This window comes from Tamandua tetradactyla, chromosome 11 (assembly GCF_023851605.1).
Source record: "Tamandua tetradactyla isolate mTamTet1 chromosome 11, mTamTet1.pri, whole genome shotgun sequence".
NCBI lineage: Eukaryota > Metazoa > Chordata > Mammalia > Pilosa > Myrmecophagidae > Tamandua > Tamandua tetradactyla.
Genome location: NC_135337.1, coordinates 15,558,417 through 15,582,532, shown reverse-complemented (window position 1 = coordinate 15,582,532; position 24,116 = coordinate 15,558,417). Strand labels below are relative to the sequence as shown.

Genomic DNA, 24,116 nt, shown 5'->3' with positions numbered 1-24,116 from the left:
CAAAGATCCTAGGAGGGAGATACCATTATTATTTTCAGTTTACAGATGTGGAATCTGATGCTTACAGAGGTAAAGTAACTTGCTTAAGGTTTATACAGCTAATAAGGATGGGGGGAATTTGAACTCAAGTATGTCTAACTCTATATTGCTTCTCAGGTCAAAGTTAAGGGCAACGTTTATTTTCAGTGACTTCCTCTGTCCTCCATTTGCAATTAGGCCCCACTGGCACTTGTTTGACCAAGTCAGTAGTCCCTAAACCTGTCCTCCTAGTTCTTTTCTCAGATTTCTGCTTATTATTTTTCTGCTTTCAAAGAGTCCCCTTCTGCCCTTCCTTTAAATGTCTATGCTTCCCACCCCTACCTTTCTCAGTCTACAGCTTCTAACTGGACATTCCCACCTATTCCTGTGGGTTTAGCCCTTGGACTATCAGTTTAATAGTCAACAATATGCTCTAATGAATCCAGACCAAATTTTCCTGATGTGTATAAAGACATCAAAATCATCGTGCTAGATACTGAATTAATTACCTTTTGCCCCAAATAATCTTTCTCTTCACTCTATTGAAATCCTGCTTCACTTTCAAGACTTCTCAAATGCCAACTCTTTAGTGTTGACTTAGTCCAATGCAAAATCAATTGCTCTTTCCTTTCTAGATTTTTGGTAATTTGTTGATATCATCAGTGTAGATTTACAGTGGATTGGCCATCTATAACCATAATTATAATCAAGATAATAATAATAGCTACTATTTATCAATCTTTCCTTAATGCTTCTATATTTTGTGGCACACTTTATGTGCACTATTGTATTAAATGCTCACAACATCCCCATGGAGTGGAAACGATTATTATCCCATTTCCTGGTGAGATAACAAAGGCACGGAATGGTTAAGTAAGTTGCTCCATGGTCCCATAGCAAATGCAAGGCTGAGTAAGATTTTAGGTTACTTCAGGAACTAAAATGTTAAAAATTTAAGAGAAGAGACCATGTTTTATAAATGTTCTTTATCAATGCCTGTGAAGTTATTTGTTAAATGAATAAGTAGGCCCACTGACCTTACAATGTGAAGATAGGTATATTAGTCTCCCATCTATCCTGTTGTGTTTCCTGGGATATGTGGCCTTCGCAGTTCAGTGGCTCTAATGCAATGACCTTTCATCTCCTGCGTGGAGAGCCCAGCTGAGATCTTTAAAGAAATCCAAATAGCAAAAAAGTCACTGGTGCTAACCATCTCAGATGGCCTGTTGGCTGACTGGCACTCACAGACCCCCGAGGCGTCATTCACTGCCTGGGCAACTTGACCATTTTCAGGCTCTGGCCACCAGCCCTTCAGGCTCAGAACCTTGATTCTGTCAGCATTGTATGAAAGGACCTTTCTCTCAGGGCCTGTCTTCTATGAACCAAGCTTGTAGCCCCAATATATAAGCCTAAAATACCAAGTTATTCATGTACAACCATCTGTCCACAGTCCCTTATCCAAAATCCTTGGGGCTAGTTGCAATTTGCAAATAAAAAGTTTTAGTGTTGGGTGGGCCACGGTGGCTCAGCAGGCAGAGTTCTCACCTACCATGCCAGAAACCTGGGTTCGGTTCCCAGTGCCTGCCCATGCAAAAAATAAATAAATAAATAAAGCTTTAGTGTTTTAGAAAAATAATGAAATGGGCATATATTGCAATAATACCCCCGCCTCTTGCTTTGGGGGCAGCACTTTCATCAATAAAAATTTCTGCAGCAAACGTATGATTATGTTCATTAATTGGGATAAGGAAAGACTATATATAATAACCTCATGACAGTTCAGATCAAATTAGTCATCAGATTAATTAAGATCACTTCAGATTGTACTGCAAATGAGTTTTGAAAAAGTCTTTCCGTTTTCAGAATTTTTTATTTGTGAATTGGGGATAAGAGATTGCAGGACCTGCAATAAATTGAGAGAGGGTAGAGTGTCGTGGACACAGGTGAGCTCTGGAACCTGGGCTTCTAGGTTCAAATCTCAGTTTCCTTCCCAACTGTTTGATCTTGAGCAAGTTACTTAACCTCTCTGCATTTGAGTGTCCCTCCTTTGTACAATGAGTCTGAGGCTGATACCTCAGACAATTGCCACAAAGACTAAATGAATTAGTTAATGGTAAGGCACTTAGAACCCTGCCAAGCACATAGACAGCAAACAATGAGTTAACTATTATCATTATTACATTTTCACCAAGGTCTATCACCTGGGTTATAATCCTTATCCCAGCGTGATCAACAAATTCTCCCCTTGGAGACAGCAGCTATATGGGGAGATAAATTTTGTCCAAACACCATTCTATTCATCTGCGGTATGCAATAACTGTCATAGTGGTCCTTATGACCAGTGTATTCTCTTCCCTGTAATTAAGTCTACTTGCAGAGCCAGATAATAATCAGAAGGTTGCTTGGTGAGCATGGGATCAGGAAATTTAAATGACCCAAAATGTTAATAACATCAGGCTGAAATGACCTGACACATCCATCCTACAATAGGGTCAGCCCTTCTAATGCTAACAACACACTGAACGTTTGAAACTTTTCAAGTTACCACTCCCTCTTCCTGAGCCAGTGCTGGGATGGCACTGCCACCATAGGCCTCAGGGTGCTCCTTTACCTGTGCTTCTGGCCTGTGGTTAGCTTGTCCTTCCATTCTTCAGATATGTTGGTAGTATGCTAAGCCAGGTGAAGGGCACATCTGTCAAGTCTATCACTTGTACTCAGGTCCCAGAGCCCTCCTACTGCTTTGAGATGACTTCACCTCTATCTCTACTTGGATTGTTTATATGATGCTTTTATGTATAATTCTGTGAAGGCAGTCTTATTTCCCTCACCTTCAAGTACCTGGGAGACAATGCATTACACTTCCTATGAGCAAGAGTTTGGACAAGGAACCAGGGCTAGCAGGATGGTGGAAGTAATTTCTCTGGAATACAAATGGGGCTGTGGAATTTTTGCCATGTTCACAACTACCTCTTCTTCATCTGGCCTTTTTGGAGTTAGCGCTCCTATTGGCCAAAGTCTGCTCTACGAACAGATCTAGTCACCTACTTTATGGGCTTTTTTCTATCTATCACAACAGGGGAATTTTTTCCTCTCCATTTGAAACATGCTGAATCCCTTTCCCCCTGCTTCCTTCTAGATGAAAACCAGTTGAACTCGCCATTGTTTCACGAAAGGAATTATGACTTTTCACTCTGCCTTAACCTGCTTCTGGAGATCAGGATGTTTATTTTTGAGCTCTCCATCACATTGACTTCCTTAAGGTTGACTCTGTCCCCTGTAGCCATCGACTCGGAGGAAAGGTTAGCAAGAGTGAAAACAAGGAGCAAGAAAAAAATTAAAAATAGCACCTTATGTAATTCTACTAGATTCTCATGCACAAACCTGCAACAGAATTTCTTTAAGGCAAAAGTTAAAATAAATGTGGCTAAGGAAGAGGAGGTTTAGTTGAGGAAGGAATAACTGCAAGGGCCTTCATTAAATACTTTCTCATTCTTTTGGTACTTGGTGGTATAATAAGCCATTTGGTTTATTCAACTCACATGTACATCTCTGACTGAGGTACCATTTCTCTTCTAGAAGAAGCATTCATAGTAAAGGCATACACCATGTATTGTGGAAACTTCCATTAAAGCTTATACACCCTATGCTTCCTTTCCTCACTGCAGGTGTAGCAATGTTTCCATAGGCAAGGGAGTAGGGAATTACAAGCTCCGATGCTGAATATAAAGGGGTCGACTCAGACACAGTACTTTCTTCCCTTTGTGCCTTCACTCTCCTCTTCTGTAAATTGAAAGAGCTGTGTAAGTTGAGGTCTTAAGTTCCTTTCAGCTCTTAATTTTTATCATTCTTTGTGAATAAGCTTATCTGATATGTTCTTTTCTTCTTTCTCTTCCTTTCTTTCCATATTCCTATCATTTCTTTCTCCTTTCCAAATATTTTTTATATTGTTTCAGGGGCAAATATAAGCTAATGAAGCTTAAACTTCAACATCCTTCAGTGAGCTTCTTCTAGACTTAGAAAATTCACTTTCATATGTAATTTTTAATTTTAACTTGTGTTTGCTTTCTTAAACAGAGTTTCCAGATTTGTATACACTTTAGGCCCCACAAAACCTGTATTTGCCTCTGAGCAACTTTGGAAAACAGAAAAATAGAACTAAAAGCATCAAAATGGGAATTAAAAAGGAAGAGCTATAAATAAAAAAATAAAATGTAGGAAGAATTTAGTCCAGCATTTACTGCTAAACAAACTTGTCCCAGTGAACATAAAATTTAGCTCTAAGCCTCCAAGCTTCCTGGAAGACAAAATGGAAAGGAGGATTCTGTCCATGGCATATATTCTTGCTATCAGAATTGAGGAGACATACCAGAATCTCAGAGAGAATGAAAATATTCATTAATACTGAACTCTGAAAATGTCTCATTGGAACATTATATAGGGAGCTAAGTCATCATATCATAGTTTCACTATGATAGAAACTTCATGGAAACAAGCAATACTTGTTTTGTATTTGCTGCCCAAATATATAGTAAGCATCTGTTCTATAGCAGTATTGTCTTGGGAAGCTACTAGAGGTAGAGAAAAGAACAAGACATGCTGCTCTCAGGCAAACACACAAAACTGTAAAAATAATTTTGGTAAATCTATCACAGGGAGTTGTACTAATAGCTGAGCAATCACAAAAGAGCGAGTGACTAATTTGCCTCTGGGAGATGCAAAAAAAAGGGGGGGAAGAAATAATTTCTGAACTTCATTTTAAAGGTAAAAGTATTATGTAATAGTTCTTACTTCACAAGGAATGTTAAAATCCCATCAACACATATCTAGTCCCTTTTCCTGAGATGAGTTTTCTCACTCTGGTGGCTTAGGACGCAGTCAGTGCTGTGAACAGGGGCAGCGTTCACTGATTCATTCCTTAGAACCCAAAGCAACCCACCTTTCATGTAATGAATTGTTGCACTTCCTGCCCTCTTTCCTTGAGTGTTTAGCTTTCTTGTAGCTTTCTTAATGGATGTGATGGGCTTACTAAATTCCTTACTTTTCTGTAGAGAAACAAAATGAAGGTGTTAAGAAATTATGACAAGAAACACTGGGAAAAATAATCACATTTGGGAAAATATTAATGGAAATCCCCCTTGTGTTCAGATATTTTCAACTTCAGAAATATTTATTCAAATGAACTCTTTTCTGAAAAGTCCCTATTTTATAGCAGTGGAATAGAAAGTGACTCACCTGGCAGTGACCCCATCCCTACCACGCCCCCACCCCACCCCCCAAAAAAGAATCTGAGCTACAAAATCAAGAGCCTGAATTTGAAGTATCCAAAGGTTAGGTGATACACAAATTTTTATGAGGAGAAAAGATCTCAGAAAAGCTTGCTAGGTGAGGTTTGTATAGATGGAATAAACATTTTTCCCCTGTACTGGTATCCCCAAAGAAATGGAAACATTTCTGCATCTTCCTAAAGTATTCAGGTGCAGCAAGTACTTCATCAAGCAGTCTTGTGGTTTTGCTCTCTATTGTGTCTGGCCAAATACCTTGAGAACTTCACCTTGCATTATGCATGACCTTCTAACTCCATGTCAGTTTGAAAACACGTGAAAAGTCTTTTGCTGCCATCTTAACTTCTACTACGTTTTAAGGATTACAGAAGGCTAGCACTTGCTTGCAATGGAGCAGGACTTTCAGTCATGGGGAAATTTCGAGCTTCTGCAATTGATTCTCAAATTACGATGCAGCACTCATATCTCAATCAACGGGGGATTTGCAAAGGAGAAATAAATAAAGATTCAGTACCAAGTCACTGTCTTGCTGTGGCAAAGATACTCTACGATGGCTTCAGGTCAAGAATTCAGCAGTCCTTTATAGAAATTGTGTACAGCTTGAAATTCAGTCCAGGGGATAAAGTTAAAACATGTAAATGGGAATTTTAGGTTTCCAGTTTTGGCTGATCAGTGATCAGTAATTAAGCCAAAACACTATAAACTCTCTGTATTGGGAATCAAGTGATATCTAGTGTATTTAATGAATGAAAATAAGATTTTTTTTGTACAGGTTTAAAAAACCATAAGCTTAAGTTCCCTCTCCCTTTCCCACTAAGAAATAGGCAAACCACTCTTGGTTTTAAGGAACACAAAACTGGAAGTCTCTGAGAAAGACACAATGATTAGTAAAATAGGCAGAAAACAGTGTTCAGAAATGAATATTAAAACAGAGGTCGAATCGTTCTTACAGTTGCCACTTGCCAGTACACTTCAGTGATATGGAGAGCAAGTCTGAACAACTCATTAATAGCTATCATTGATTGCCCAGCTACCCATCGTGCCAGCCATTTTTATAGATGGTCTCATTCGATTCTCACAGTAGCCCTTTGTGGCTATCATTAATCCAAGTTTAGGTGAGGAAACAGGTGTTGAGAAGCTAAATGATTTGCCTGAAATCACCCACCTAGTCAGTAGCAAAGCAGGACTCTAATTCAGGAGAGTCTGATTTCCATATTATGCTCTCACCCACACGTCTACATGAATTCAGCGGTCAGGGTGTAAGCTACAGATTTTAATTAGCAATATCTGTTGTAATGTTGCTTGATGAACTATCTAAAATTATAATAATAATCCCAGCAAAGATGGGCATAGAATATACCACTCATCCAGCAATGCTCTAAGTGCTTTACATGCATCAATTTATTTAATCCTCACTAGAATACTAAGAAGTAGGAAACTGAGCTTCAGAGAGCCTGAGCAACCTGCCCAAGATGATAAAGTCAGAGCCAAGTTACAAATTGAGGCTGTCTGGCTCCTGAGCCCCTGCTCTTGACCGGTGGACTATATTGCTTGCCTAGGAGGTTGAAACTGGAAACAGATTAAATTCATCCACATCTATATCACGTCCAGTCCCACTCTGAAATGGTTCCACTCTCTTGGCACAACCTGTGAATTAAGGTGAACGCTGAAAAACTCACTACGATCCACTTGAACATAATGTGTCCTTGACTTATTCTGCTCAATTATGTTTCTGCTACAAAGTTTGTACAAGTATAAGAGGAATAAAAATGACGGTTATATGCAATGAATCAAATAAAGTGCTAAATGATTTTCAACAGCTCACTAAGCTTTATTGCATATGTAGATTTATTTGCACGTGGTGTGTGTTTTGTACTCTGAGCCTAGAACATAAGCCTAGTTCAATGTCTGTTTGAACCACTACACATGTTCATTGACCTTACAGGTAGGTACAAAATACTTGATGTCACAAGGCTGTCTCGGACCAGCTGTTGAAGTGAACCATTAGATGAGCCCAATTCTACAATGCAAACATGACAGCAAATGATTTGGATAGATGGATATATATATATACTTTTTCTGTGCCAATTTCCCTAAGGGTCTGAATTTTATCAAGAGTTAAGTTTCCAAGATTTTTGTACTTAGCTAAATAGGTCTACTTGGGTACTGATAAATAGCTAACAGTGTTTCTTTATTGTTCTCTTTCTTTCCAGGTATCCCGAGTATTTCCAGTATTGGTAGTAAGTAAAAATAACCAAATCAAGTATAGACTAGCTTTGCTTTTCTGTTTGGCTCCTCAGACCTATTTTGCCAGTGTCCATTTCTGATATGAGAGTATTTCCTTTGTGAATTGAAATGTTCTGTCAGCTTTCTGCGCAGACATGGTGAAAGAATAGACAACATAGTTGCTCATGGTCATGGTGGTGTCACAACTTTCTTGACTATTTTTGGTCAATGAAAACCACCTTCACAGAGGTGCGATTACTTTGGTAACTGTAACTCATTTAGCAAAAATATACATAGCCCTAATTGTCCAAACTTTGTTACCAATAAAAAAGCATTGAACTCTCTCCATAGACCAGATACGGATTTCTAATATGATTGAGAACCGCAGAGAATGAATGCCAATAACTAACTTGGGTGTATTCATTAGAACCCAAGGAAAACATCAGGAGAACATTGTTAATACATTAAACTCTAGGCTTTGTGAAGGCCTGAAAGATGCAGGTTTGTGATCATTAGTCTTTCTGGAAGAATGAAAGAAAAAGTAATTAGTTTATCTACTTTCTCCATCCTTAAAATACAGCGATTCATTTCTTTTTGATGTCTTAGGTTGTAGTTTGATGGAGAAGGGGTATAAAAAAAGACATGTAGAATTTTGAAAAAAAATACATGCAGAATTTAGGAGTCAAAGCCTAGAAACTCCTGTGAGAAGCCTTTTTGTAGGATTATAAGCAAGCAGAAAGGGTATCCCCCTCCAAACCTCTGTAGAGCACTATTCTGTAGTACAACTGCAAATATTCTACCTCCCATGGGAGAATCAGACTTTAGGTCTGTCCTCACGTGTAAAAGAATGACTCTCAAACATCATGCCTGAAATGCTCATTGAAAAAATGCCTAATAACCTTTCTGAGCAGAATCTTAGAAATTTTTAATATTTTTATATAATTGCATTCTTTATCTCTCTATTGGCAAGAGCCAACAGATACCAAACACCAGGCCTGAAATGCTCAGTAAGAAAATGCCTAATAGCCTTTCAGAGAGAAAAACTTACATATTTTTATATATTGCATTCTCTCTCTGATGGCTAAAACCTTTGAACAACTGCTGAATAACTGATTAGAAATAAGGAACTGAAGAAGCCAAACTCGTGCACTATAGGTGAAAGGAATATAGGCCACTGTGGCCTCACCCAGCACAGGCTTTTGTTATAGGTACCGGGCCTGCCCAGGATGAAGAATTGCAATACCTAACCTCCATCTAAAAAGCAATACTCTTATAATTCGGATAAAACAACTCCCTATTTCTTATAAAAGCACAGTCAGATATTCCAATTTATAAATCAACCAAGTTTACTTAAGCTTGTGAATAGGTTCAGACACTGATCTGTTAAATACAAGACATGTTAAATGCTGAAAATCGGTTACTTTGGTAATAGAAGTGGTTCTCCATTTATTCCTAAATGGAATAAATCTAATCCATTTAGATTCCAGGCTAATGTTACAGCATCTTCTTTATGAACTTGTTGAAACAGCATCAGAGCTACAGACTGGTGAATGAAAACCTTCAGTTCAAGTGGTCAAATTTTTCTGCTTTTAGTATCTCCCTTGGCATTTGCCTAAAGCTATATGGACCCCACAATGTGCTTCTTTCAGGCCTTGACAATTGCATTTGCACAGGCATTACAGAGCAGAAGAGAACCCGATACAAGCGAGCTGAGCCAGATTATTGGCGCTGCTGTGGTGATCTGGCTGCCAAAAGTGTCGGAAATGGATAGATGGAAAAGTAGCTCTCTGGCGTTGGGGTGTGTTCCTGTTCAGAGTGTTGATTGTGTGTTGCATGGACTGACTGTACGGCTCACTCCACATCCCATCCAGCCGTGTCCACCACATTCCCTGTGTCTGAGCACCAGCAGATGTTGACCTTTTACACACTTAATTGGGAAATTGCAACTTTGTTTAGTTTTATTTCTTTAAAATCAGTGGTGACCTGAAAGGATGCTTTGTTGTGCCTTTGGAAAATGTGTTTACCTTTATTATCAGGAACCTATGAAAATTTAACCCATAATACCTCATAAAAATCCCACTAGCAAAAAGTGATCATTTGTAACCAACCTTCCATATGCCTCTGGTTTCTCATTGGAGCACAATGTAAGAGCTTCCAGGGTCATTTAACATGATACATGACTAGATTGTCTATTGCCTGGCTTTAAGGGAAACAAATTTACAATAAAACCTTCAAACATGATTGTATCTTCCAGGCTACTTTAATGGCACTTACATGTTCCTTCTGTGTGGGTTCCTAAAGTGCTCCTTGTGTGCACTAGTGATTCCTCTCCTCTCCAAAGTGCAAGAATTCACACACAGATGACTCACTGCCTTTTCTAGAGGGCATAGGAATAGGGTTTTCAGGATAAGCCAGAGAAGAGGGAACTGCATGGATTTAACTAAGGTTGAGTATTTGCCAAGACTTTTCCATTTACCCCAAGGAAAGAATCAATGAACATAATTGCACCAAGCATTTCAAGGAAGATGCTATCATAACCAAAATAACACCCAGAAGACTCTGATCATCAAAGTGCATCTTAAAGAAAATAAGTGATGTATATTGTTGCTGTAAATTGTTCATGTATGTAACCATAAGTTCACATACATCTGCTGTAAACTAAAATGACTAAAGGTTTTGGGTCTCTAATAGATTTCAGTATAGATATCAAATTGTCAATGCTTGACAATTGCATGAATCAAGGTTCAAATGCATGGACAGAGTGTTCATCCTTTCCGATCATCTGCTAAAAATATTTTTGAAACAAATTTCCCATTAAGGTCACTTGTACCTGCTGTTGTCTTTCTGTTAGGAAACAGGTTTCCCAATCATCCCAAGGGTACTTGACTTAAAACTTGGTCATTTTGATGTGCTTCAGCCATGGCTGAAAAACTACTGGTTATGTTTGTAGCAATTTATGAATCCCAAAATAGATCTGTAGCCATTTGAGCCTTATGATCTGTGTTCTTACTTTACCTGATGTGGTAGTAATTCACTCAGGTTTCTTTCTTTTTTTTTTTTTTTTTTATAAAATGCATTGAGCACTTATAAGTAAGCATTCACAATTCACGTGAACATTTGTTGATACTGATGATCCAAACTGAAACTTAGTTTGGTGAGGGTATTCTTGTTAAAGTAATATACAGATCATTGCCTTGTAAGACATATTATCTAATCCTTGGTCCTGAAAAGCAAGTGATTTCACTAATTATGTTTTATAAAGAGCATGATTAGACAAGCAAGAAATGGCCTGGTGTGCAAATAGCTTTGTGTGGGTGATTATTCTTTAAAAACCAGAAAACAGATGAGTCACAGGTTAGTGTCGGTCATCCATTGACATGAAAAATTACATCCAAAGAGACCATTCTTGAAAAACGTCAAGAAAGTTTCTTGAAAAACTTGGAATTTTAAAATAAACAGAAATATTAATTATAATAGCAACAAAAGAAGAGAGAAGTAAACATTTTGCGAACCAAGACTGATGTGGTGGTATATAAAATATAGGACATTGATGAATTCCACCTCCCCCAACTCATTCAATTAAAAACAGTGGTTCACTTAAAGGGAAAGGTTCCATTTTTCTGCACTCTGTTACAATGTGCAATGCCTTCATCACAGAGTTAAAAATTCATCTCTAATTCGATTTAATTGGCAGGGTTATTAAACAAGGGAAGTGCTACCTGCAGGGTTCTATCAGCCTGTTGAGAGAGCCGAGCGATGTTTTCATACTTGAAAACATTTGATGCCAGTTGGAGACCTTGTACAAGTTGTTTTCCATACTGAATCCAAATATTTTTGTTCAGTACCAATTTATTGTAGAAACCTGGATCGTGAGGAAAATAACAAGGTTAATCATTTTCCCACCCATGGGTTATTAGTAATCGTGTTCATACTAGCCAGAGAGCTACAGTGTTATTTTGTTTTTTTCCTTTGATTTAATATCTCTAAATCCCCCAAATAAAATTTCATTTGAATTGCCCTTTAACTAATTATGTTTTATATAATGAGGGAAAAAAATGATCAGGACAGTGCAGTAATGATATGGCAAATCGCATGGTGTTCTACATTAATCTTGAACTATTTGCTAATGTTATAGAAGGAAAACTTTGGTCCCGGGTGAAATGCTTTTTGGAAGTCTGATATAACATGTACCAAATATCCTCATCCCAAACCCATTTCATATTTGTGTAATTAGCATTTCACATTCCTAAAACCTTTGTGGCTATCCTAAAATTGAATGAACATTAGCACATAGCAACCTTTTTAATCCTGAAGAAGAAATCAAATATTCCAATGGGGGGTTGGAGGAAGAATCTGCTACTTAATCTATATATATATGGGTGTTTGTTTTTTTAAGAAAAAAAGCATTCTAAGAGGGGTTTTGCTGTCTGTTTTTTTACAATTGCCCACCTTGAGCTAAGTGAGTTTCTCCCCCCAGGTGAATTTAGAATGTCAAGCCACTTTTTAAGTGTGAGCTGATATCTTATGCCTTTGCTAGTTATCACTGTCTGGAGGAATCTCGGAAATCCTAGCTTAAGCAAAGATTTTCCAAGATCTCAGAAATGTCCTATGATGAAACTTCAAACATCTAACAGTGAGCTCCCACACTAAAGCAATCATGTCAAGGGTGAGATATCATTGAATTCTCTTTGGAAGCCTGGAATAATAATGGAGAGCAGTCCAACTAATCTATCCACTTTCTTCAGGAGACTTAGGCAGAGTTTTTTGCTTGGAATTGTAGGGAGATATTCCCACATGTTTTATGAAGCGTGACTCTGAGGCTCAGAGTGGTCAAGAATATGATCAAGCTTATATGGCCAGAAAAGCCTATCTGACTCCAAATGCTATGCTCATAACATATCAAGTGAAAGAGATTGGGAAAAAAAATGATAGATTTATTGACTCCTACTCAAGACTCTTTCCAATTCTACTTCACTGCACTTTAGAAGACCCACTGATCTCTGAATTAACCCATTTCAGTGTAAAATAAACACACACACACACACAGACACATCCATGTAAAAGATGCCCTTACTATACCACCAAATGTCTCCGATATTCTGGAGAAAAACAAAAATATATGGAGGTCTGATATATTACAGAATATAAAACAGTCATGGATTTAGCTATGCAAATTGTGAAGCATGGTTGTATAAATTCTGTGACATTAAAAATACAAATTTTTTTCTCTAGCAAAAGAGACACTCAGAGCCCAGTGAAATTCTTTATGCCTTCCTAAGGAGAGGACTACCACCATTCCATTAAACTGTACCTTCCCCACCAGTTTAATGGGGTTGTGTTTCTAAGAGTTGAAGTTCACTGTGAAGATGGTAGGATTACATCTAAAGCCCTATGGATTTCTCCTGGAGAGCTTTTTAGGGTTTTCTGTAGATTCCTTCCTCAGCACCAATAATGTGGATGCCAAATTCCCTGTGTAACCACAGGACTAACCATGCAAACTAAAAGTGATTTCATCTCCTATCCTCTCTCCTTATATTCTCCTCATGTACTCCTGAGCAAAGGATGTTGAATTAAAGTCTCTCTAACATCCTCTCCGCCCTGGCTTTTCATCTCCATGGTGGTATCCTGTTTCTTACCTTATCTTCAAACCAAAAAAAGTAATTTTAAAATCAGAACAGCTAGAAAACTGAAAGAGCAACTCATCCCACTTTACTTTACAGATAGAGAAACTAAAGCTTAAAGTGAATGATCATAACCGTTTGGATGGTGTTAGACCAGAGATCCCAGCTTAACGCCCAATTCACAATCTAGGACCTTTCATTCTGCTGTGACATTGACATTCATTTGCTCATTCAGTTAAATTACTGCAGTATGAATTAATACATGGTAGACTATTCTAGAAAAAAATCAGTAAACTTGCCCTTTGATGGGAAAACATGGCCACATCTTTTTCTGTTCTTAAAGAATATCCACAAAGTATATGGAAAAAGGCCTACCGTTCATGCTTAATGAATACCATGTATGATAGTATTCTAAAGCAACCCTGCCTCAAAGCTTTCTTCATAAATAAAAAGTCTTTTATCTTTCTACTCCAAGCTTGCTTTACAGCCTAATTAACTATGGCATCAGCAACAGTATGTTAGGTTTAGCGATTTTAACACCATTCTCTCTAACCTACAGCATACAGAACTTTCCTTGGGGCCCAGAGTAGAAAACTTTTCTCACAGAGCCTCATTTCATTAACTAGAATCTCAGTCGGTTTTTCTGATTCATGAAAATGGGTCTCAAGTGCCACAACCAAATTGTCACAAATGTATCTCTGAGAAGTTCTCTTTTTAATAAAAAATAAATAAATCAGAAAAGATGTGCTTTTGATTTATATTCCAAACTGATGTGCTTCTAAACCGAACGAAACTTAGAAGTTAACAACTTTGATGATCTTTAGTTTTTAAATGTTGAAAATCAAATATTTCCTATGGTATCCAAAAGTAATTTCCATCACTTTCTGAACACAATTAATCAGTGTAGGTGCTAAAACTGCTCCCTAGGGTGAGCTATATATTAAGTGACCTTTTATACGTATCAGAATAATTTACTACGGGAACAATCGAATTTGCAAAAAATAGTGGGAACCCATCATTTTCTCTACTCTAGGTCAGTAAGAGCTACTTAAACTACAGTAATCTGATTTTTATGACAATAGCAAGTACAAAGAGAATAAGAGCTAACACTTACTGAATGTTCACTGCAATGCCAGGTGAATCTTAACTCATTCAACTCAGTGTCAACAACAAACAGAAAGAAATACCACTATCTCCACTGTACAGATGAAAAGTTTAGGCACAGAGAAGTTAAGAGACTTGCCCAAGTGGTATAAATGGGCTTCGAACACAACCTGAGCTCTCTTTACACAAAATTTCCATATATATATATATATATATCCCATCTTTAATCAAAAGTGATAATAGAGTGATAACACTCAAAGGGCCTTCCAGATTATTTATTTATTTATTTTTGCATGGGCAGACACCAGGAATCGAACCCAGGTCTCTGACATGGTAGGTGAGAACTCTGTCACTGAGCCACCATTGCACCACCCCCAGATAATTTATTTATTTTTTTTTTTTTTTTTTTTTTTAAAGGAAAGACAGAGAGAAGGAAGGAAGGATAGAAGGAAGGAAGGAAGGAAGAAAGGGAAACATCTTTAAACATTTTCTTGTTTTTTATTGTATTCTGTTTCTCCGTTTTTGTTACATGGGCTGGGGCCGGGAATCGAACCGAGGTCCTCCGGCATAGCAGGCAAGCACTTTGCCCGCTGAGCCACCGCGGCCCGCCCCCAGATAATTTATTTTTAAAGGGGGAAGTTGTGTGATGTGATTGTGAATTCCACATACCCAGAGGCACATGGTCTTTGTAGTTCCAATCAGGGAGAGCATCAAGACAAGTTCAGTCCAGTTTCCCAGATGCTGGAATCCTAAAGAAGGGGTTTCCATTAATGGCCATCCCTGAATGATTAGCTATCCACAATCCTGTTGGAAGCATATGGGATTGCTTTCTTCTCTCATTCCCTTAGGAATTTCTCAACTCCGGTTGAGTTTCACTGTGAGAATCTAAAGGTCTATAGCCAAAACATGCAACAGTAATTTTCTTTTCACACTGCAAATCCCTAGTTTCCCAAGTTCTCCAGGGCATGTCTCATCCCCGCAGCCTTCCTTCTTCCTTGAGGCCATGAGAGAATCTTTGGGGGTCAAAGAAATTGGCAGCTGAGAGGAATCTTAGATATCACCTCTCTGGCATCTTCGTCTTATAGATAAGGACATTGAGAAAAGTTAACACATCCTCAGTGGCAGAGACGGGACCAGACTCCCTCATTTTATGACTCCCAGTACCCTTTGTTGCAACCAACAAACTACCATTCTAAGACTTTCATATTGACCCCCCAAACGTTCCTTAGTTCATTCTTGAAATAATGAAATTAATAAATTAGGCAACTGGCCACCCAAAAGAGCAATCTAAATACTTTGATAGTATATATATATATATATATATATATATATATATATATATATATATAATTATTTTTAATTTTGACATTTATAACTATTTGAAACAAGTGGTCCACCAGGTAAGAATTCTCAGAAGATTTTTTAATAGATTTTCACTGGAATTCAATGTGACAACTCAGATTTTGTCTCAATTTTATTATTAATCTATCCTCTGGAGTGCCTATTTGCTTCTGGAAATTAAGTATTTGTTAGTAATATGTGCTGAACATTTACTATCTGCCAGCTTTTAGAGTAATCAGAGAGTAACCAGCTAATTTTAAGTTATTTTCTTATTTGGTATTGAAATTATGAAACAAAATACATTTTAAAAAATTAAGATGAAACACTAAATTAAAAATTTCCTGATGGCTACATATTACGAAGTGTATTCACAGAGTAACACACTATAGGAGTTTAGAGCCACAAGTTTCAACATCTGACTTTTTCCAGATCATATTTTTTCTCTCAAGTAAAACACAGAATGCATAAATTTTTATTCCACTAGATATATGCAAAGATTAGATTAAGATTTCCATGTGATTGATGCTCCTGATTGTGAGTTTTGATTTTTCAGGAAGGTTAGGCATTCTACATAATGAAAAATGCTTGAGGAAAATGTCTAATTATGTTCCCAGGCAGGAAAATAAAAAGCCCCCCCAAACCCTTAATAAACTATCTTAAGCATATAATATAGAAGAAAAGTATATTCTAGAAAGAGATAAAATTCTAACTAAATTGTTTATCTTGATAATTCCAGACAAATCAAGCAGTCCTAACAGTTCAAAAGTAGAAGAGCCAAACTAATTTTTTAAATACATATACAAAGAGGGCAGTGCAACAGTGGCTCAGTGGCAGAGTTCTCACCTGCCATGCCGGAGACCCGCATTCGATTCCCAGTGCCTGCCCATGCACAAATAAATAAATAAAGAAAGAAGAACATTACATTAAATACTATAGGGAAGATCCTTAAACTGGAACTTCAGGGTCCCAGGGGTAAACCAGGAAACTTTAAGAAAAAGCTACACTGAAATACAGGCATAAAGCACATTGAATGTATTGGAATATGGAATGAAATTTAATTTATGGAGGTAACTTTTAAAACTCATTTCTAATTTAAGTTTAATATAAGGTTATTTTCTTAAATCTTTGGCAAGATTCATTAACAAAATAATAAACCATATATATTTTTTCATTCCATCAACATGAGACTTACAGACATCATCCCGGCTTAATGAGCCACTAAATATTTACCATTAAATTTACACACATTTTCCCCACTGTGACCTGCATGTATGTTTCCTTTCCTCTAATATGGAAAGAAGGTAAAGCCAAACACTTCAAAGACCTGATATTTTCTTAATTTGATGCTAATGATATGTATAAATATGTTAAAATAAACCCATAAAATTGATTTGAAAACTTTTATAAATAAATAATTTCTAGGTAGAATATTAAGTCCCTCAAAATGCAAACTTATAGTCTTTTAAGTCTATAAGTCAAGTCAGCTTTTTGGGCATTAAGTCAGCTTTTTCTATTAACTGAATATCTACCCAACCCCAAAAAACAACATTCAGTCAACAGCTTATATATTTCCCTTACATGTTACCAAAAATCTGTTTAGTAACACCGAGACACAGATGTAGAAAAGTATTACATTCTTTTGCATTCATATTTTCGATAGATATACTAATATCAATATCAATATTAGCTTTCCTTTGCCTTTGTGTATATGTGCATATATTTTTAACAAATATTAAAACCTGAAGACAAGAAAGTTCCATGTCTTGCAAGAATTGTTATTCTCTATGATCTAATTATGGAGGAAACAATCTGATAATACCTGTTTACAGAAGCTTAGCCACTTGACATCATTACTCAATTATCTGCTATTTACTGGGGCCCTCTGGAAGCTTTGCCCTTCCTCAAAGAGATCCAACCTAATTAGGGAGCACAGAAATGGACCTATGAAATTGTAACTAGCAATATTAAAACTCATGCCTGCACACAAGTCAGTGGGAAATCAGGGCCATAGACATACTATTCTGTAGGAGTTTAGAGGTGAGAACTTTCCTTGTGAGCTTGGATTGTCCCAAAAAATCACAGAGGAGATGTGCTTTTGAGCTAGACTCACCAAGGTTAGGATATGCGCCATGAAATGACTGCCTTAATAGTCACGTACTACGCACCTTAGTAAAAGAATTTTAAAGCATCAAAGACTAACCCTGGCCATTCTCTTGCCTTTCCAGGGACATTTTTTTATACTGGTGGATCTAAAAGAGAAATATTATCAATTCGAAAATTAAACAATGCTTTCAATTACTTTTGTATTCAAGCAAACAACTCCAGAAATATATTTTGAGAAAAAACATCAAGGAAATTATACACACCCATACATATAAACCTTAATAAGATTGGAAGTATCTTGGAATATTCTTCTTAAATCAGAATCATCACCCTTCTGTTCCTTTTTCTGAGACATGAAATAAAGAAAAATAGGAAATAGATTCATTTCTTTTCGGTGATAATGGCTCACACTTAAAACATAGCTCTAAGTATCTTCCATGAAAGACTAATGCAGCCAGTTCATACCTGTAAATATAAATTGTGGAGAATGGAATCCTCAAGTGAGAAAGTATTTCCTTTGTGCGATCATCTAGTTTCAGGCACCAGCTTTATATAACAATTTAAATTGCTAAAACCCCTATTTGGTTATTTCTGTAAGGACAGCCTACCTTATTTCAAAAGTAAATGTATAGCTTTTTTAGGGAAGGGGCTAAATATTTAATGTCCATTCAATGTTTTGGGAATCATCAATTGCTTGTTCTTGTTTTGTGTGGAAGTTTTGTAAGTGTATCACAGGCAAGTTAAAGAGCAGATGTGTGGTTTATGTTTTTGTCCATATAATTTTCTGTTTAGACCAAATGGCATTATAGCTGAAAATAACATACCCTGATTTTTCCTGATGCATGCAGATCCTCCAAAGTTTAATAGGATATGGCCGAATATTTCTTCCCTTGAGGTTTCTAACCCAAAACAAGGTAGGAGCATGTAAAATTCCTACTGATATAAAATCTGGTGTTTAGGGGGGAAATTCCCATATACTATTTTTCAGCACTAAATAAGAGCGTTATCATGAATGCCATGTCTTTGAAAGAGCTATAATTCAAATCTTTTCTCTAATATGAAGAGTGCCCCGCAAATATTTTTTATTTAGAAATAAATTAAATGGTATTGAAGTAATCAGCACGTCACCAAATTTTCAATGAATGTCAGTCCCAAGACAAGCCTAGAATTCTGTTACTGTCAAAGTGTGACATATAAATTAGTTTTAAAACCCTGGAGTTGCACAAGTACCCTTCTACTAACTCCCTTTTACTTTTCTTAAACCAACTAACTGCTACCTCAGTTGTATGGAGTCAGGGACGATGCATATAGAGAGTGTTATGACCCCTGACAGATCTGTGTTCTTTCTTTTACTGTTGCCCCTTTCTGATTTGCAGAAATTTGGAACAGTCGCTCTCTCTCCCTCTCCCTATCCCTTCCTTCCACCCCCCTCCTTTTCTCCCTCCCTTCCTCTCCCCCACTCCCTCTTCAACCCCACTGTAAATTTTCTTTCTTGGGACTTTCCCTTTTTAATCCTCTATCAATTAACACTCATTTCTAGCAGCCTTAAAAGCAACCCGTTCTCTGTCTGTCCTTAAAAAGTAATTCTCTTTTCTGGCTTTGTCTTAAAAAAATCAAGACACTGACACAATGGCAGCCATGCGATTATCACAGGAAGAAACAAGACTCTTAAAACCTGAGTAATAAAGTTCATAATACACAGTGTAATGTTAAATTCACATTATCTTCTAGTCTATGGATAAACATAGTCATATTTAAGTAGGAGTTTATTTTAATAATATGAAATTGTGTTCTTTTGCCTTCTTCCTACTCAAAATAAAAGTACATCTTTGGCTTCCACTTTCCATGGTTATATACAGGATGTTCCTTTCAAACTCTAATGAATACAGATGGAGGAGGAAATGAGCAAAAGGAGGCACCAGGAAATAGCTGCTAAGCAAAACAAAATATATTAGCAATTTCTTGAGGAGTCAAATTGGAGGGACTGCATTTTCAGTCCTTGATCAGAGTGATGAAATCGAGACTGTCCTAGATACATATATTACTAGCAAATAGAATTATCGTAATCTTCTGCTCCAAATGAATATTTTCAAGTTTCTGCATACATATGGAAGATGAAATACAGATCAAGCTCACCCCTATTAGTATAATTCTGTGAGGATTTGGGGGAGGGCTTAGTGGCTTTATCCCTAGCTAGTTCAATGAGAGCATCTTCAGTGAAATGTCAGTCAGTATTTCCCATTGAATTCCATAGTTCAGCAAATTATACAAGACAGGATCTAAGACTTAACACTTCCCCACAGTACGTTTTGAGCTGAACAAGATTAGACATTGTTCAAAACCTGAAGGAGACCCACTTAATTATTTTGCCAAGTTTTCTGTGTGTCACAGAACAAAAGTTGTAATATCTTTAGGACATGCCAGTTACATTTCTTTTAGGATGTAGATAATGAGTTAAATGAATGTATTTGGGAAACAACGCAGTTAAATCAAGTGCTTGAACTTTAAAAATTTTAACTAAGGGTACACTTTGTAGCAGAGGCCAGTTCAGCACAGCCATAATTTATGGTGTCAGCGTCAATAAGAATTTCAGTCTCTGTACAGTTTTTGCCATTTTCATGAGCAACTCTTTGTGAATAATTGAAAAAGAAATGGCAGGTAAACTTAGGGAGAAAACTCTGGCATGAACAAACCGATATCTTCGCAAAGGTAATAAATATTGAGAAAGAAGACTACATTTTATAAAGGTACTCGTTCACAGTGATTGACACTGAGGTCAGGATGCCATGGAATGGTCGGCCATTGTGACTGTATTTGGTGATGACTGATCAGGCCAGTGAAACTAGCCAAGCCATTCACAGGCAGGCGAGCTTCTGGTTACCCAGCCAACACGGTGCATTGAAGCTACGGTACCGTTAATCAATTCAACAATGAAACTACTGTTTTAAAAGCAGGACATTCGGGGATTATTTATGCATATTGTTACTGAAACAGTCCTTACTTGACCAGATTCTTGAGTAAAAATAATATATTCATTTTGTCCCTGAAAATATAGCTTCTAGACTTTGTCACTGACAACGCTGAACCATTTTCAGCCCAAGACAAGACTTCCTTTGCAATTGAATCAAACACACAGAAACTACAGATACGAACAGTCTCTTAATTTAGGGCTACTTTTCAAGTGGGTTGATGATAAGTTTATTACGCTTTGAAAGTGTCACTATTGTTTCTAATTTACTGTTCATTCTTTTAAACCTATCCAGTTGCTCCCAAATTAGCTTTGTCAACAGTTTCTTCTGTTCAAGTTGCAAACCACAAGAGAGGTAGGAATTCTTGGATTCATACAGTGATTTCATGGTGTTTTGTGTTGTGGAACATTGCACTGTATGAATCTGGAATATCTGTGAAGTGTACCCATCAGCTTATTGGTGAGGCATGTTGACTGACACCAATCAATGCATAAAATAATGTGGAGAATGTAATCTGTAAGAAAAAAAAAAAAGCTTCACTCAGAAATTTGACCATAATTTAAAATGCTGCAACATTTGTTTTTCTGGAAGATTAATGTGTGAATAAGAATGATAACAGTTTAGGTTTTCTGTTTAGGACGTGAATGTTAGAGTATTAACATTGTTACTCATTTGCATTGAAAATAAGGGAACCCACTTAACAGTGAGTTTCAAGGATGCTTTTCATGAGAACAGAACAGAGCCTTCTTGTATGGTGCCCATTTCACCTTGTGACAAATGAAACGTCTTAGAATTTATTCTCCCAAACAAATTTTCACCAGTTAATCAACGCAACAACGAAACTACTGTTTTAAAAGTAACGTTTGAACAAATACCAGGGAAGATCCACAGTGGGTTAATAGCTGCTTATGTTCCAAAAATAATAGTTATATTACTTTCTTTAAATGAAAGTGAGCAGTCTCTCATCTGTGACTCATGAACAGCCCATTCCAACTTGCATCTGTCATTCACAGAATGAAGATTTTGCAGGAAATATAAAGACTCCTGTTTTTATTTCATCATTTTTCTTTAAATGTCCTGTGTGACAGGTGTGTCTTGTTTTCCACCCTCCACTGTTGGGCATGTGTCATTTTTTTTTCATGAAACACTTCTAACAGAGAAATATATTTATTAACAAAATCTGAACTTAGTTTGACCCACTTGGTGGAAATGACCATAATAGCTTCCCTAAGCTTTATTCAGTTTAGTCAAATCATAGTCAAGATTTTAATCAAGGTTGAATTAGTCCTTCTGTGGCATATAGAGAAAAGGAAAAAACTGGTCTGAAATGGGAAAAGGGAAACTGATGGTACTTCAACTGTATGTTAAACTTTCCTCATGATGTGATTTTAAATATATAGCATCAAATGTGTCCTTTTGAGGAGAATCCAAATGGATTTGAAAATTGGGGAAAACAGTTCTTCAGGGACAGCACAGCCACAGATTTGTAGGGTAGCCTGGTGATTTGAGTATTTCATCCAGGAAGTTAAAGAGGCCACAGTAGGAATTCTGTAACCTACAGAAAGAAGCCAAGGGGAATGAAGGAGAAAGGAGGCAAATGGGACTTTGGCAAAGCCCATATCTTTTATGTCCCATCAAGTATACTCTATATACAGGAGGCCTCTTGACCTGGAATTTGACCCTGTATCATTTAATCTCTGATTTCTTGAGGGCACCGTATTAATGAGGTCTCAACAGATCCCCAGAGACAGGAAGTTAGCCACCTAATGAGGTAGTCTTATAGAAAAGTCCATTTGTGATCAGATGATGGGTATGGAAGAGCTACGAAAGCTACATAAGAATGCAGTGGGTAGGGGTGGAGGGAAGCTCTGGAAAATGTTAGAGGCTCTTAATTTCCAACCCTGGAGTTGTCCCTCAGGCCTCAGAAGATGCACAAATGACTGTTTAAAAGCAGGGAAGGAGCAAATTGTTTTGAAAGTTTCGATTCTTTCACCTCTGTCTATCTCAGGTCATTTTGCAAAATCATTTCTTTTTGAGTGACTGAGATGAGTTTTCACTAGCTCTGGCTTAAAACAAGCTTTTTTCACTTGGCAAAAAAATAAAATCAGAGTACTGTATGTGATATTAATACAGATAATATAGGATCATCATTATAGGCAACGTGGAGGAACTTAAGAAGATGCACAAGGAAAGCTTAAGCCCCTCCTCTTTGTAGCACTCCTAGTTTCTGCTATTCTCTTTTTCTCCAACTTTTTGTTTTGTTAAGCTGCTCAGGTCTTCCCCAACCAGCATTAGTTTAAAGCATAAGTCCTTTAAACCTTAGAAGAAATCTGGGTCTTTCTTGATCTGGAAAGCCAACTTTGAATTCTTCCCCTTCTAAAAACACCTCTAGCTAGTCTTTATTGCTCTTAACTGGCCTGTTACTAAGTACCATGCTACCAAATGTTATATAATATATGCAATATCATATATATGCATATATGTGTGTGTATGTATATGCATATATATTTTTATCCACACTTATACCATACGCACAATCTTCCCACCAGACCAAAACTGGAGGTGTTTGTGGGGTGTGTGTGTGTGTGTGTGTGTGTGTGTGTGTGTAAATTTTGCTCCCCATGGGAAGCTTAGAAATCTCTAGACATTTTTCATGGTCACAGCTGGGGGGCAGTTGCTACTACACTTAATGGGTTGTGGCCAAGGATGATTCTAAACATCCTACAATTCACGGGGGAGCCCCTCATACCAAGGAATTATTTGGTCTAAAATGTCAATAGTGCTGAGGTTGAGAAATACTGACCAGGCTCTACAGGACCAGGCTTCATTGTCTCTTGGGCATGGTACCTGGTGCTCAATAAATAAGTATTGTCATGCCACACCATGCCTGTTTTAGAGGTTCCCCTTTTAGCTTGGTTTATACAACAGTGATTAAGTATGCCTGAAAAAATGACTATATATATAGTCTACAATGGAATTTGTGATTGAAAAACTATAATAAAACTGTAGTGATTTTTGGAAATTTGCTTTTCTCCCAATCTATTTCTGCCTAAACTATCTGTGCATATATGTATTGTCAACTTTCAGCTAAAATAATCACTAGCTCAGTTATATTTTTTGTGTGGTTGTCGTTTTTCTCTAAGCTCAGTAACATGTAGGATATAGCCAAATGCTCTTAAGAATTTGAGTGGTGGAGGAATGAATTTAAGGCTAGTTTTCCTCCTGTGTCTTCCTCAGTTTCCCAAAAGACAGTGCCTCAAAAGCATCATTGATTCATTTATTGATTCATTCTTCCAATGACATTTTTTGAATGCTTAATTAATACTAGGTGATGTTTTAAACTCTGCAGTTATAGCTATAAAAGAAAGAGACAATCTGTGCTCGTGTATTTATTCTCAGAGTATAGAGGGAATTTTTTAAAAATAAATCTATACTTTTCAAATGCTAAATAC

At 37.1% G+C, this 24,116-nt stretch overlaps 1 protein-coding gene across 4 annotated transcripts in view; it reads left to right on the top strand.

Annotated features, from left to right (window-relative positions):
- Positions 1 to 24,116, top strand: part of NTNG1 (netrin G1) — a 377,262-nt gene that overhangs the window by 291,942 nt on the left and 61,204 nt on the right. For all 4 annotated transcript variants that reach the window (XM_077120075.1, XM_077120073.1, XM_077120077.1 and 1 more), the window contains exon 5: positions 7,514 to 7,540. In XM_077120075.1, coding sequence (XP_076976190.1) covers positions 7,514 to 7,540 — 27 coding nt within the window. The remainder of the gene's footprint in view (positions 1 to 7,513; positions 7,541 to 24,116) is intronic.